The sequence below is a fragment of the Tauraco erythrolophus genome, chromosome 18, assembly GCF_009769465.1.
Source record: "Tauraco erythrolophus isolate bTauEry1 chromosome 18, bTauEry1.pri, whole genome shotgun sequence".
NCBI lineage: Eukaryota > Metazoa > Chordata > Aves > Musophagiformes > Musophagidae > Tauraco > Tauraco erythrolophus.
In genome coordinates, this window is record NC_141482.1 from 17,357,938 (window position 1) to 17,373,183 (window position 15,246).

The 15,246-nt window shown below is 54.5% G+C and overlaps 1 protein-coding gene across 1 annotated transcript; it reads left to right on the plus strand.

The window, feature by feature from the left end:
• The first annotated feature begins 248 nt into the window (after positions 1–248).
• Positions 249–14,762, plus strand: TTI1 (TELO2 interacting protein 1). The gene is made up of 7 exons (XM_009980515.2): positions 249–2,547; positions 3,032–3,220; positions 4,014–4,162; positions 5,027–5,167; positions 6,470–6,674; positions 7,400–7,487; positions 13,410–14,762. Exons 1-7 carry the CDS (start codon positions 249–251, stop codon positions 13,642–13,644), a joined length of 3,306 nt encoding a protein of 1,101 aa, XP_009978817.2. The 3' UTR covers positions 13,645–14,762.
• The last annotated feature ends 484 nt before the right edge of the window (positions 14,763–15,246 follow it).

Here is a 15,246-nt window from a genome sequence, read left to right on the forward strand (position 1 = left end):
AAGGCACCGCGGGGGGTGACGCATGCGCATTGTGCGCGCCCGGGACTTTTCTCACGGCGCTCCCCGCGCTGCCCTCCGGTGGGGTCTCTTTGTCGCGCTCACGGTCCCGGTTATCCCCACGTCACTTCCCACGCGTGGCCGCCCCGCTCCGGGAGCAGGTAGGCGCGCCGGCCCTCGGGGGCCGCCCCGGGCCCGGCCCCGCGCACCCAGCCCCGGTGGGAGCCCGGGAGGCCGCCCCGGCGCCCGGCATGGCCGTCTTCGACACCCCGCGGGAGGCGTTCGGCGCCCTGCGGCCCGTCTGCGTGCAGCTGACGCGGGCGCAGACCGTGGAGAACGTGGCGCGGCTGCAGGCGCGGCTGGCGGCGGTGAGCGCCGCGGCGCTGCAGGAGCTGCAGGAGTACGTGCTCTTCCCGCTGCGCTTCGCCCTGCGGGCGCCGGGGCCCGCGCCCGAGCGCCTGGTGCAGCGCCTGCTGCAGTGCATCGCCTCCGTGCTCGCCGCCACCCGCGTGAGGCGGCGGGAGCTCCTGCGGGAGCTGCTCTCCGAGCTCTGCGCCTGCCTCTCGCCCCCGGCTCGCTCCGGCCGGCCCGGCGCGCCGTCCGAGGAGCTGACGCTGGCCGTGATCCAGGCGCTGCACACCCTGCTGCATTCCGCCCACGGGGACGTTGTCCTGTCGCTGTACCAGCCTTCCGCCCTTCCTCTCTTGGGGTTCGCTGTGTCTCTGCTCCTGGGCCTGGCAGAGCGGGAGAAAGCGAAGCAAATCAAGATCTCTGCCTTGAAGTGCCTGCAGGTCCTGGTCCTGCAGTGCGACTGCCGGGAGCACCGGCGCCTGGACGAAGACGAGGCACAGCGATGTGGGGATTTGTTTGCGTCTTTTCTGCCCGGGACTTGCATTACGCTGTCTCGGGTTATTACCGGAGACATCAAACAAGGTCACAAAACCACTGTTTCTGCCATCAGACTCTTTTATCTGATTGTTGGCTTGGTAATGGCCGATGCACAGCTAGCCAGAATCCCAAAGAATAAAGAAAAGCTGCCAGTGGAACAAAGCAGAATATCAGAGCTAATGGTCCATAGAGGACCTGACTGGAGTAAAAGTACTGCCGAAAAACTCTCCCTCCTCCTGCATAAAACGGTTGAATTTTCTTCAGTTCACCCCCACTGGAAAGTGCGACTGGAGCTGGTGGAACTGGTCCACCACTTACTGAGGAACTGCAGTCGGTCGCTGGTGAGCTCATTCAGTCACCTTTTAAAGGCCTTGGTCGGGCTGGTGAACGATGAGAGCAGCGAAGTCCAAAGCAGGTGTAAGGAGGTTCTGCAGGGCATTGCAGAGCAGAGGATCGTAGCTCAGAACAGGGCTCTTGCTGACGTCCTCTCCGAGAACCTCCACTCCCTTGCCACAGCTCTTCCTCGCCTGATGAACTCTCAGGATGACACGGGCAAGGTTTCCACCTTGAGCTTGTTGCTGGGCTATCTGAAGCTGCTGGGCCCCAAGATCAACATTGTCCTCAACTCTGTCTCTCACCTTCACCGTCTGTCCAAAGCGCTGATGCAAGTCCTGGAGTTGGACGTGACAGACGTGAAGATAGTGGAGGACAGACGCTGGGGCTGCGAGAGCACCTGTAGACCTCCGGGCTCCTTGCAGCACCGTGTGCCAAAGGGCAGATGTCAGAAGAAATACTTCCGCTTCTTCACGGAGGAGAAAGTTTTCCAGCTCCTTCAGCAAGTGTGCCGTGTTCTCGGCTACTATGGGAACCTCTATTTGCTTGTGGATCACTTCCTGGGGCTGTACGGCGAGTCTGGCATGTACCGAAAGCAGGCAGCAATGGTCCTCAATGAGCTGGTTGCAGGAGCTGCTGGGATAGGGGTGGATATCCTTCTGGAAAGGGACGTTTCGCTGAACATGGATGATCTCAAAGGGTCCGTAACGTCCATTCTCGATGAATACACAGACCAGGCGAACTGGTATTTGATCACCAGCATTGATACAGAAGAAATCAGCCGTGAGCTCTCTGTGCAGCCTTCGGGACGTACTGCCCGTCCAGGAGCTGCGAGCAGCAGCGTTCTCCTCCCGCCCCCGGAGCCGCACGTAACGACCCGCACCATGAACAGCAACATCTGGCAGATCTGCATCCAGCTGGAAGGCGTCGGCTGCTTCGCTGCTGTCCTCGGGAAGGAGTTCCGGCTGCTTCTGCTGTCAGCTCTCTACCCTGTGTTGGAAAAGGCCGGTGACAAGAGTCTGCTCATCAGCGAGACGGCACTGGGGACGCTGGTAGACATATGCGAGGCCTGCAGTTACGACTCTGTGCAGTGTTTGATTAATGAGAATTCTGACTACCTGGTGAATGGGATCTCCCTGAATTTGCGCCAGCTGGCACATCAGCCACATGCTTCCCAGGTCCTGGACACTATGCTGAGGCATTCAGATGCCAGCTTGCTGCCACTGGTAGAAGACGTTATCCAAGATGTCTTGTCTGCACTAGACCAGTCTTACAATAACCAGGCTTCCACTTTCCTCGGGGTCCTCCACTCAGTCATGGCAGCTTTAGGTATCTAAGTGATGTTTACTTTGCATAATTCATTCTTGCTGTCACTAAGGGTGCTTGTCTTTGACCTGTCGACTTGCCATGGGAGATTGCAAGTAGCTGAAGTACGGCAGCGATGGGAACTTTGCTTGGTGGCCCAGGTCTCAGGCAAAGATCACCAATAGCTTCCCCTCCTCACAACCAGTTTCTGTTTCTCTGGCCTGCAGACTTGCAGGAACATGGCCATTAGTGGTTGAGAAAGGGTGTGTTTACTGCTCCCGTAAATATTCTGTGGAAGCACAGGGAGTGCATTCCTTCTTAAATCAGAGTTTTAACATTCTCATAGCATCAGGGAGGTCACAGTGATGTGACAGCAGGTGCCCGATTCTGTAGTTCAGTCCCATGAGACCCGAGAGTCACGTTTGTCTCTCGGGGAGTCTGTGGCACCTTGCTGACTTGCAGGAGGGGATCGTGATTGCTCAGTGACGTGTCGGTTCCTTTTTTGCAGTCCAGTGGTTTGGATCGTCCTGCCGTGAGGAGCACCAGCACAGGCAGGCGGCCGAGTGGCGGAGCAGGACTTTGTCCCGGGGGCAGCAGGTGGTGACGAGTCAAGAAGTGGAACGATTCTTCCTTGACTATGTCAGACAGAAGCAGATGGCAGAGGGCGATCTTCCTGACGCAGCGGATGAGGAGGCAGGTCAGTACTGTGGGGGACTGGAGAAGAGTGTGCTCAACGTGGAGTAAGGCAGTGACATCTGAGGTTTCCTTTTGTCAGATGGGGGACTTGGGACCAGGCTGAGTGCCTGGCACACTTCTGACAGTCTTGGGTCTGCTTTGAGCTGACCTTCGCTCGTGTGAGGTGCTGCTGGATGTTCCTGCCTTGTTCTATGCGGAGAGTGAAACATTTGCAGATCAAGCCTTGTCTAGCTCTAAGACACACACACACTGTGTGTTTCCTTACCTCATAACAGGCCATTTGGGTTCAGGACCCAGAGTTTCCTCTTTCCAGGATCCTGCTGCGTTTTCCTCACCCTCTCTCGGGAATCCCTGTATCGTTTTCTACCGGCTAATGATGCCACCGCTCCCTTCTCACTTGGCCTTGGCAGGCCCTGCAGACATTCGTGTAGGGAACCTTTTAGTCTTTACTGGGCTGTGCTGCAATCCTGACCTTTAAATACTTCATCTTTAAATACCCAGGGTTTTCATTTTTAATAAAAATCAATGGGAAATAAGTCCATGGTGAGGAGAGACTGCAAATGTCAGACCAACTGCGTTGTCCAGTCGAGGAAGCAAACCTTCCCTAGTCCCACACTCTTAACCGAACCTGACACAACTCGCAGAACTCAGGCCCGGACTTGACTGTATCAAAATACGTTAAAAAATGCCAAAAGCTGCACTTGGGAATTCGCAGAGTGGTTGTGGGTGGGTATCATGATCTCCCAGAACACCCAAGTCGTTTTCATGGCTTCAGTAATGGTTTTGTCTTCCAGATGACGTTCCCCCCCTTGCTAATCCAGAGCCAAACAGCTCTGACACAGAAGGAGAAGCTCCACTGCCAAGCCATGCTCAACTGGCCAAAGACGTGATGGAGCGGTGCATCCACTTGCTGTCGGACAGAAACCTCCGAGTGCGGCTGAAGGTTCGTGAACGCCGGGTTTGAGGGCACCGGCGGTGCCCACGAAGGGGGCTGTAGTTCGTCCACACGTGCACGATGTGCGTTGGGCTTCCTGCCGTGATGAGGTTAGCGCTGCCCTTCAGGACATACCCTCCGAGTCTGGCAAGAGAAAGGGAGACAGTTTTCTGGGAGTAGTCTGTTTTAGGGACAGCAGCCAAGCTGAACTGAATCTTACGGGTGGCTTTGTATCAGGCACCTTCCCTTGATAGTCGTGATAGTCAAGTCCTGTGCCTCAGCCTTTGGTGGAGGACGCAGAAGCGTCTTTCTCCCATCTAGGCCTCCCATCCCCCTTCCTCAGACTGTGGTGCACAGACTGATGAACGTTTCTGAAGTTGCTGGGGTGATGATAAGCAGGGCTGAAAGCCTGGGGTTTTTTTAATTATGAAAATCCTTTGAAGGTGGCCTCCTTTTAAGCTGCCAAGCGAGACAGAAGAGGCAGCAGCGAGGCAGGCGTAACCCAGATCCGAGGCAGGCGTAACCCAGATCCGCACCCCAGAGCCCCAGCACTGCCAGCTGCTCCGGCTGCCGTGCCGCAGGAGCCGTAGGGTCCCAGTGCACAGCCCAGCCTGCAGGATCGGGCCCAGAGTCACACCCTGGTTCCAGCCCAGCACAAGTTACGCCACTGTGCTTCTTGTCCCTTTCTGAGCAGGTCTGTGCTCTATGCCCTGTTCTGTTACCCCAGTTCATGCTGAGGTAAAATGGTGCCCTTTTGTATTAAAACCCTTCTTTCTCCTGGCTGCCCGTGGTGGAACTGGGGATCCACCTGAATGCCTGGTGCTGCTGGCCCTGCAGTGCTCTGGCAGTCTGTTATCTATTCCTCCTGCCCAGGTCCTGGACATACTGGAGCTCTGTGTAACTGTGCTGCATCCTCACGGAAACCATCTGCTTCCCATGGCTCATCGTGTCTGGCCAGCTCTCGTCACCCGGCTGATTAGCGATGACCCTCTGGCAGTGCTCAGAGCCTTCAAGGTACAGCAGCGACTCTCTGCCAACAGCCCTCAAGCTGGTGCCCAGAAGGCAAGCAGCTCAGGCATCGCTGTGGCCCGTGAGGGAAGCACTGAGCTTGCAGAGGGATTTTGAAATGCGGTTGGGAACACAGGGCCACCACCCTGCAGTGGGTAGGCTTGTACCACTCCCACTGCAGCTTGTCGACAGACAAAACCTTGACGCTGTTCTTGGGGAAACAGCAGTGTTAGTGGCTATTGCAGGGAAGAGGAAAACAGTTGTTTTACAGCCGAAGCAGCTGTCAGAGGCACCGTATAGTGCAGCTTGCCCTTGCTGGAGCCACAGTCTCAGCGTCTCCTTTTGGAAGCCTTAGACTGAAGGGACAGGATTGTTTTGCGATTGAGGTGTTGGCAGGGGAGGGGGAGGTTAAGCAAAGCCTCGTAACGACGCTGTTAAAGAGCTCCTGGCATGGTCATGTCATTGACTGCGTTCTCTTCCTGACTCACAGGGTGGACAACAAAGCATGTTTCCAGAGGTTCCCAGCCCCAAGGCTTCCTCTGCTCTGCAGAGCGAGATTCATTTTAGAATCCGTCGGTGGGAATAAAGGAGAGTTTTGATTCCCCAGATTCAGGAAGCCACACACTAGAATTTCAGATTGCTACACAAAAACTAATTAGCTCTTCAAAAGTTCAAGGGATTATTACAATTAGCACTGTTTGGGTTTTGTTAGAAGACATCCCCAAGGAGCGCCTTCCTTCCTAAATCTCAGGACAGGGAGCCTAGTGTCAGTGTAAGCCAAATCCAACAAAACCAGCAGCTCAGTCCTGCACGCTAAGACCACGAGTTTAGAGAAGGTCCAAGAGAGAGCCATGCTCTGGGCACGTGGGCTGGCCCCGTGGATGCCTCCCTTCGCTTGCTGTAGCCAACTGGCCTCTCTGCTTGCTGGCATGCTTGTAAAGACAGGCTGTTCCCACCACAAAGGTGATTCATATTTTAATGGCGTTTTCCACCAGAGGCTCCTCCAGCAATTCCAAACAAGACTTCACAAGCTACTCTTACCTTTACTGTGCTGAGGAGAGAAGGGCAGTCCCAGGACGTTGGCCATGTGGAACTGAAGAGCAGGGTATGGCTCACTTGGCCTCTTAGTTGAGGACACACCTTCTGCTCATTATGGGAAACTGAGGCAGGTGTGGTCACATTGCTCTCAACTGCAAAAAAATTATCAAGGGAGAATGAAAGCCTTGTCCCCTGGGCTGGCGAGGACTGCTGGGCTCCTCCAGACCTCCGTGTGCACTTATCCTCTGGTAACTGGTGTTTCTGCACTAGGTGCTGTGTACTCTGGCTCAAAAGTGCGGAGACTTTCTGAGGCAGAGATTCTCCAAAGACGTCCTGCCTAAGCTGACCAGTTCCCTCCTCAGCCAAGCCCCAGCGAGTGCCAGAGCTGGGCCGGTGTACAGCCACACGCTTGCCTTCAAGCTGCAGCTGGTGGTGCTGCAGGGACTGGGTTCTCTGTGCGAGAAGTTGGACATGGGTGAGTACCAGGGAGAGCACAGGTTTTACGAGATCTCTGCTGGACTTCCCTCTTCTCCTTTCATCTCAGCTGACCAGGCCTGCGCTTGCTTCCCATCTTTCTGCTGCCCCATGGGATTGATTTCCTGATCTTCTCCAGCCTCACCCCATTCAGGTCCTGCTGGCCTTAGTCTGTCCTCTCTGAGAGCCTTGTAGAGAGGGCTGGTCACTTTTTACTCTCCCAAGAGACAAATGGGAGAGAAGATTCCGAGCCCCTTGCGGAATCTGACTGCTCATGCACTCGTGCATGAGAAGTGGGTGTAAAGTGGAGTGCCTGGGTTGCTGCAGCTGGGCCATGCTTTATTTTGAATTAACTGGAGCCCAGATAAGACTCCTGGCTAAGCCGACTGGTTCCATTTTGAGGCCTCTCTCTGGGTGACCCTTTAAATGCAGCACGTCATGTTCTTCTACTTAATGAAACTCTCTGAAATTCTCCCAGGTTAAATTTCTGGAGCTGGCTTTGAGGAGGGAGAAGGGTTGCTGGCTAGTCGCTCTTACCTCTCTTAATGCCCTTGATTGCTTTCCTAGCTTTGCAGCGAGATGCTCAAGAGGTGAGGTCAGAAGAGCTCTGGGTCAGACGGTTCAAAGGCGCAGAAGCCACTTGCTGCCAATTTAGAGCTGATTCTGTTGGGCAGCAGCTGCTGAGTAGGTTACCTCCTATCCCTCTTTTCTGTTCCATTTCTGCAGGCGAGAGTGACCTGAATAAAGTGGCAGATGCCTGCCTGATTTACCTCAGCGCCAGGCAACCCACCAAACTGCAAGAAGCTGCCCAGAGGTAACGTCTCTTAGATGCAGGTGTATCAGGTGTACAAGTAACGCGGGGCGGGGGGAGCACGGTAACCCCTTTCCTTTCGCACCTTTCCTGTTCCTTCCTCTGGCACGTTTGAGTCCTGCACACCAGGGTCTCTCGGAGTTAACCCCTTTCTCTGGGGAAGTATCAGTTACTACCCAAAACGAGCTAGAGACGTCAGCTCACCCACGAGTTACAGCTGGCTTTCAGATTGTCTTGCAGTGCATTTGAGGACAGAGGGGGACGATGTGCTACTTGCTTTTTATTAACCGCCTGCTGTGCTGGAGTACGTGGGGCTCTTGGCCCACTGGTGGCATAAAACTGCAGAGGGGAAGACAGCTATGCAGGAGGCTGTGCCAGACATTCCCATGTATTTTATCACTTAATACCTTCTGCAGGCTGGGGGATTTACTTCTGTTATCCTTCCATTTTCCCTGGGCTCCTGTGATCACGTCAGCCCAGGCTCTGCCAGGTGGACTGGTTTGTTTGGGAAGCTGTCAGTCTTGGCACCAGTCTTGCTCTGAGAAGGCTGGAAAAGGTTAAGAGAGCACAAACAGTTCAGGTGAACACGCATCAGCTCTATGAGGCGTTGACAGACATACTTTGCTGCTTGGTGTACAAAATCCTGCTCAGCATGTTCCTGCTGTCAGGATAAGAAATCGCTGTTGTCATATGTTGTCACCTGGAAACAAGGCCAGAGATTTCGGCAGAGAAAACGAGTCCGGTTACAGAACATGGGGGTGGATAAGACATGGGGGGTGGATAAGAAAGCCTCTTATGTACTCTGTCTCTGCCAAAGGGCAGGGGTGAAGCCCCCACTTGCCGTGTGGCCAACCCTCCCCTCCCCAGAGGAGCAGGGGCAGCTGGCACGGCGGATTCCGAGGGCCGGCTGTTGGAAGAGCTGCCCGTTGCCTTCCCCTGCGCACAGCCCTCCCGGGGCGCGGGGATTTGTGTGGCCGGGCAGCGGTGCCGAGGCTCCCCAGCCGTGCCGTGGTTTGTGTTCCTGCGCTGGCCAGAGGAGGTTTATTTTTACCGTCGTGGCTTTTATTGCGCCGCAGCAGGCGGCGGCGTTTGTTCTGCAGAGGGGCCCCTCGCCGCGGGCTCGCGTGCCCTCGGCACAATGGAGCCTTCCTCTGTGTGAGCTGCGCCGGGGCGCACGGCAGAACACCGGGGCTTAGCCAGATATTTGGAATCTTGAGCTTTGAAATCATTAACAAAGCAGTCTGAAAAGCCGTACAGTGTCCCCCGCAGCAGGGTGGGGGAGATACTGAATTGGCCTTCTGACGTCACAGGGTCGTTAGAAGCTGCATCGCGAGGCCGGCTCGCCGTTACTGGAGAAAAAGGGGCAGCGAAGTTCAGGGCAAGGAACAGCTCTTTCCTGTATGTTATTTTTATTCTGTTTTAAGGGGAAAATGCAACCCGTTACACCGCTCCCCCCCATAGCTTTGGTGCAGCATGCAGTACACATTTCACTGAACAAAGCAGGGCTCCTGTGAACAGCTGCCTCCCCTATAGCTCTGTTGGCCAGGCACGTATATGCACTGAGGCACGCGTCATGTGTGGCCTGGTACTCACCGTGCACGTGGCAGTACTTGTAGTTTGGGGGTTTTTTTTTGATTTTTTTTCAGTTTTGTCCCATCTGATCCCTGCTCGTGGAACCTGGGTGGATCAGAGTTAAACAGGTCACAATCACTTTTAACTATAGCACACGTGATACGAGGTTTCAGCTTAGAAAAGTCAAAATTAGTTTGCACCATAACAGTCAGCCCCAGTGCCAGGATAAGAATCACTTCTCAGCCGTGCTTCGGTTTCCCTTCTCCAGCTGCTTAACCACCAGATTCCCGTAGGCTCCGCTCCTTTTCCTTGCTCTCCACGTTCTGGAAAGCAATCCTGCAAACTGACTGGGGTTGTCACAAGTAAGGCCCTTTCCCTCTGGGCAAGAGCAACGCTATCAGCCTGCTGCATGAAAAATTCTGCGTTTTAAATGCTTCTAAAAACAGACGGACCAGAACTAATCTTGGCCGCAGCACGAGTGCTGACGTATGCCACATAACTCACTTTTATCACTGCAGAAATCGTACAAGGTAAAAAGATGTTTGGAATCAGCTTGCCATATTGATTTATACTAACTGGCCTTTGCTCAGCTTTTTGGGTCCTTACTCAGCTCGTGAGTGGTGACCTGCCAAGAACAAGGTCGGGTCTTACGAAGTCAGTCGCAGCCCAGTAACTCCCTGCACTAAGTGAAGGTTCTGCAGGTATGCGAAGGGCTAAGCAGGAATTTTTGGCCGTGGTGCTGGAGCCACAAAAAGAAAAAAGAAGGGAGTTTTGGCTGTCTTCCAGGGATGTTATCATGCCCCAAGGAGGCTGCTTAATCCCATTTATGGGACCCTGTAGTTTTATTAGATGAACCAGTGGGAGTAAGTGAATTTTGTAACTGCAGCTTCATGCAATACCCAACAGGCAAAAATAGATGCTGGGAAAAAAACATGCTCCAGTATGTCTGAGGAAGAGAAAAATGGGACAATAGGCTTTATCCTAAGATGACTGCTGGGAGTATTCCAGGAGAGGAATATTGTCCAAAGCCTGGCAAGAAAAATACTGAAGGAGGAGTCTGGGAAGGCCAGGGAACACGAGATACATCTTTGCTTTCATTGAAAATAAGCCAGTGTGACTGTGGGTAGAGTGACCAGAAACACTTGAGCAGCTCAGGGGTGGTGGTCTGGGGCCAGGCAGGGGAGCAGGTGGTGTAAACTGGGGGTCACAATATGCCAATCTGAGCTTCTCATCAGTTTGTTAAGCTGCATCATCCCTGACAAACTTTTCACTTTGGGAAAAAAAAAAACTTTGAAGGAAAAGAGATTAAGAAATTGTCGTTGGCTTATGTCAACACATCACAAATAGTTCTGCATTTTCTCAGTTTGAAGTGACTGTTTTGAAATTTACTGTTAATTCCTAATGGATGTTTGCAGCCTGTGAAGTTTACCATTTGACCTTTCAGTCCACAGTCTGGATAGGAATGGGTTTTTTTCCAAGATGCAGAAGAAACATCCCCAGGTCTTACTGAAGCCCATGGTGAACTGTATCTAGTTAAACGTTCAGCAGAGATGCAAAAGCCAGAGAGATTTGCCCTTTTTGCCAGCCTGTTCGCTGTGCCGTGCCTTTGCTGAGGGCTTGGGAAGAGACAAGGCAACAGAGCAGCCAAACTGCTCTGTGCTAGTAGCATAGGTTGTTTAGCACAACTGAAACAAATATGAGCTAATTTTGGACCATTTTACATACCAAAGTTGATCACACACTGTACCTCTTGGTTTGATTGTGTAGTTTATTGGATCCTTATTGACAGCTGTCGTTCGCAAGCTGGGCTGAAGTACAGTAAAGCAGCCACCTGTACAAGGCAAAACTCAATAAAATGATATTTAAGTTTAAAAAAAAAAAAAAGCAACAACAGAAAACAAACCTGGATTAACCCCAGGATTCTTTACCATGGAAACAGGTTGCTTAGAAACTACCCCAGAGTTAGTTTGAAAATGTAAAAGTCAAGTTGTTCCTTAAGCTGCAGGGCACTCCTGGTTGTCAGGAGATAATCACAGCCCAGGCCGTTACGGGCGCCAGGGGCAGGGGAGTTCTCCAGGGTTCGGCTCATCTCCTGAGGGCTCCCCTCTCCAGAGCAGCTGCCAGGGCAGAGCTTGGAGAGCAGGGTATCTTTGCTGTGAAAGTAAAGGTATATTCCTGGGGAAGTGGGAGCCAGCTGGATAGTGTGCCCTGTTCCCATGTTTAGTTCCCCGCGATGCATCTTTCGTGCCCGGCCCTCTCCACCCAGCCGTAAGAACTGAGGATCATTTCTGTGCAGCTGCCCACCAGCAGCAGCACGTCGTAAGCGAGGGGACACTGCGGGGACCTGCTGTTTGCTGGCAGGCGGGCAGCCATGCCAGGCGAGCGCCAGGAGAGCGCTGGCAGCCGTGGGGCTCGGAGAGCTGGTGCAGGGGTGTCAGCAGGTGCAAGCTCTAGAGCCTGCTCCAGCCTGCCTGCCCACCCTGTGCCCCTGCCCGCCCTGTACCCCTGCCCAGGCTTTACTGGCCCCTTGCGTGGGGCCAGCCCTCCCTGCTCCAGCCAGCAGAGCTGGAATGGCCGAGGGAGCGGGCAGCCCCGAGAGCTCACCTGCGTGCGGCCGTCCCCGCAGCGCAGGCACGTTGCTGGTGTGTCGCTGCCAAGCGCAGCTGTCACTGCGGAGCAGGGTCTCGCCAGGCTCCTCTGGAGCAGACTGGCACTGCAGGCACCTTCCGGAGGGGTCACTGCCAACACCTTCCCGTGGCGGCGTCTCCCTCGTTGCTGTTCGCAGCCTGGCACGGAGAGACGAGCAGGGGGTTAATGCCAGGCGGGCAAAAGCAGCAGCTTTGGCTGCTCGTGCAGTGACAGGTCGCACAGCCACAAGGTGCCCGTGAGGTGAGGGACCTTTGAGTGCCTCCAGCTCGTTTCAGCGCTTTGTCAGGTTCCCCGTGGCCCTGCACTCCCTCTCGGAGAAGAGCTTCTAAAAGGCCTTTCCGCCCGCTCTGCGTGGGAAGCGAGCTCACTTTGGGGATGAAAGTTCTTCAGGAGAAGTTTTGACAGCCATCAGGTCTGGATTTTGAGTGGCTTTTGTAGCAGGTGATCTTTGATTTTAGAGAGGGGAGTTCTGCCCTGCGCTGCTCGAGGGAACACGACAGACCTGCCCTTGATGTCCCTTCCCGTTACCTCGCCCGGCCGTTGTGCTCGCAGGCTCTGCGGGAGCACGCAGAGCTCAGCACCACGCAGGAAGAGGCCGTGCAGTGCTGGCAGGGCAGCCTGCAAATTCTGGTTTAATGTTATACGTGGCACAGCCAGAGAATTTCATACCAGCTCAGCCCAAACGCCTTCTGTGCATTAGACCCCGGCACAGACCTACCCAAGCCCGAAGGCCACCGACAGCGAGAACTGGCAGGAAGGAACGAGTAAGTGTAGGTCACACAGATCAGCCGTGTGCTCTTTGGCTTCTCAGAGCTTCCTGCTCCCAGCAGGACTGTCCCCAGCTCTGTTACAGCAGCTCACAGCTGGAGTCAGATCCCCGTCTTACCCAGGGTATTTAAATTCCAACTGAAATCCATCAACACCAAACTAAAGCCTTCAGGAAGTTGTCATTCCTCCCTTCCTCCATTCTATTGTTAAAGAAGGTTTTGGGTTTGTTTTTTTTTTTTAAAGAAAATCCTGCTTTGTGAAAGGTGCTCTGCAGAAGGAAGAAAATTTGGAGGCAGCTAATAAAGACTTGGGATGAGAGGAGACCTCACATAAGCAAAAGCCCTCAGTACAGCGTTCAGCTTCACCTGTGGCCCAGGCTGGACGGGAATATTTTCTGTCCAGAAATACCCTTGTTCTTACCACCTCTGGAAGGAGACAGAGGCCCAGATGGGTTGACCCTCTCACTCCCCCAAAACAAGAGAGGGTGTTGAACAACATAGCCAGCTTCCTCGAAGAGCTCTGCAGGAGCAGCTGTGCAGAGCACGCCCGGTGTGAGCAGCCCCTGCGATGCTCCGCAGCCGCTTCTCCAGCGCTGGGGACAGGCTGAGCTCGAAAGGCTTTTGCCAGCAGCAGCCCCTGGTGCTGGGAGCAGCCCAGGGCCGTGGGCCGTCCTTCACCAGCTGCTTGTCTGGTGCCGATACTGAGTGTGTATCGTAACAACCGTTCTTGTCACACTTGGCCGGTGGAGTGACACCACCGCACTGCCTTCTCCTGGGCTCAGGGGCCAGGGAACGGCGCTCTCTAACGAGCCTCCGGTCTGCTCAGCTGTCCGAGGCTGCGGGCAGCATCGAAGCTCTCTGGTGACGACCCTGTTGGGTGCCCATCAAAGGGCCTTCTCCTCACTCTGCTTTCTTTTCTTCCTACTGTTTCCCAAAGTGTTTTCCTCCACTTAATGGACATGGACCCTGACAGCACCTGGCTCCTCCTGAACGAGGTCTGCTGCCCGGAGCGGTACGAGCCGCCCCACGCCAGCCTGCGGCCCGTGGAGCTGAGCGGGGTGGGGAGGCAGCGGAACGAGTTCACCGACAACGTGCTGTTCCTGCTGGGGAGGCTGCGGCTGCGGGAGAGCGGGACGCTGCGGGCTGGCACGCAGGAGGCATCTCCCCCCTGACAGACCCACGCCGCGGCTGGGAGAGGAAAGAGGAACCACCGGGATAGAGCTCACCTGGGAAAATCCCGTCAGGTGGGCCCCGAGTCATTCCAGAGGCAAAGGAAGGATCAGCCACTCCAGGGTACTGCCGGAGACACCTTCCCCATGGGCAGAAGCTTATTTTTTTTTAAATGATGTTTGAGGACGAGGTGGGTACATTGACCCAGTTCCTCCGGACTTGTACTTCTCTGCACTCGGTGCTGGGGAGAGGTCCAGGGGCCAGAGCACATCTGTTTCAGGTTCTTCAGTACTGAGAGGGTCATTTTCCAGAAATGACTTCCCAGCACTGGATCTCTGGGTGATGCCCCTTCAGCGCCCCCACACACCGCTCCTCACAACTGTGATACTCCCTCCCGTTCCCAGCCAGACGATTGCCAGCTCAAAAGAAAAGCTTTTTCTGGCCTTAACCCTTCCGAGGGAGAGCACCCCGTTTGGTGTGCGTCAAAAACCTTTTCTTTTTAAAACCAGTTAATATCAGAAAAAGTTAAAATGCATTTCCAATAAACTCCTCACCAGTATTACTGGGGAGAACATCTCCTCTTAGGAACGTGGAGGCTGTTCCTTACAGTTTGCTAAGACTGGCCGAATGCCTTGTGCTCCCCAATTCTCACCAAGTGCAAGACATTCTTCAGGAGAAGAGCCAGCCCTGATTTACAACTCACAAGTGATTTAAGGCTGCTCCTCCTTCCCAGATTGCCTGCTGTTCTCCCAGGCCATTTCTTAGACCTCTCAGATTTCCAACACCCACCCCAAGGAGAATTAGATGAAGTGTCTCCCCGTGCCCCCGTACAGCCTCCCAGGCGGGTGCGTGCGTGGGAGCACGGCGGTACCACGGCAGTGCCGCGGTTTGCTTGAGCAGGTATAACATGGTGAGCAGAGAGGGCAACGAGTCTTTGGGGCCTGCTCGCTGCCCCTGCCAACGGGCCCCCCCTCCAGAACACGGCACGGGCTCACCGCTCACCCGGGAGCTGCTGTAGCGTCCTCCAGCTCCTGAGTCCGCCAGGCTCCGTCCCCAGAGACGTTCAGCTGGTGGTGCTTTACGTGGCTGCTCCCAGACCACGTGTCCCCTGGGTTCATCAGCGTCACCTGGAGCAGCAGCCGGCTGCCTCCTGGCAGCCGCTTGGGAAAGTTTCATGCTGTAAAGCGAAGGGGCAGCTCTTGGCTGTAAATTTGGAAGCAAGTGCAGAAACGTGAAAACCAAAGCAATAAACATTGTTACGTGGAACAGGCTTCGCGTGTCACTGTCAGGGATCCTGGGCCAGCGTCCAAAACGTGCACCAACTCTTGGGACCAAGGGGCTGCTGCTGATGCCCACAGCTGAGGTCACCTCCCCTTGTCTCCTTGGTTCTGTTGAGGCTTCGCTCCTGGTTGCTTCTCCTGGGAAAACGCAAGTCAGTGGCTTTTTACCATGTAGGGCAGGGCTGCAGTTCAGCTTTTACCCTCTTTTGCTTTTTTTAACGTACATTCAGTGCTTCACCCTCGGTTGGGTTTTGTGCCACGGAACCCTTCAGAGTTGATCTGACAGGGGACGACAGGAGAGGCAGGAAGGTGAAGTATTACCTT

What these genes read in the sequence shown, in the direction of transcription:
- TTI1 (XM_009980515.2), top strand. Translation starts at nt 249, where the DNA reads ATGGCCGTCTTCGACACCCCGCGGGAGGCGTTCGGCGCCCTGCGGCCC. An exon ending in ACCTCCGAGTGCGGCTGAAG is followed by an intron (nt 4,163 to 5,026) that starts GTTCGTGAACGC and finishes CCTCCTGCCCAG; the next exon opens with GTCCTGGACATACTGGAGCT. An exon ending in CTGCAAGAAGCTGCCCAGAG is followed by an intron (nt 7,488 to 13,409) that starts GTAACGTCTCTT and finishes TGTTTCCCAAAG; the next exon opens with TGTTTTCCTCCACTTAATGG.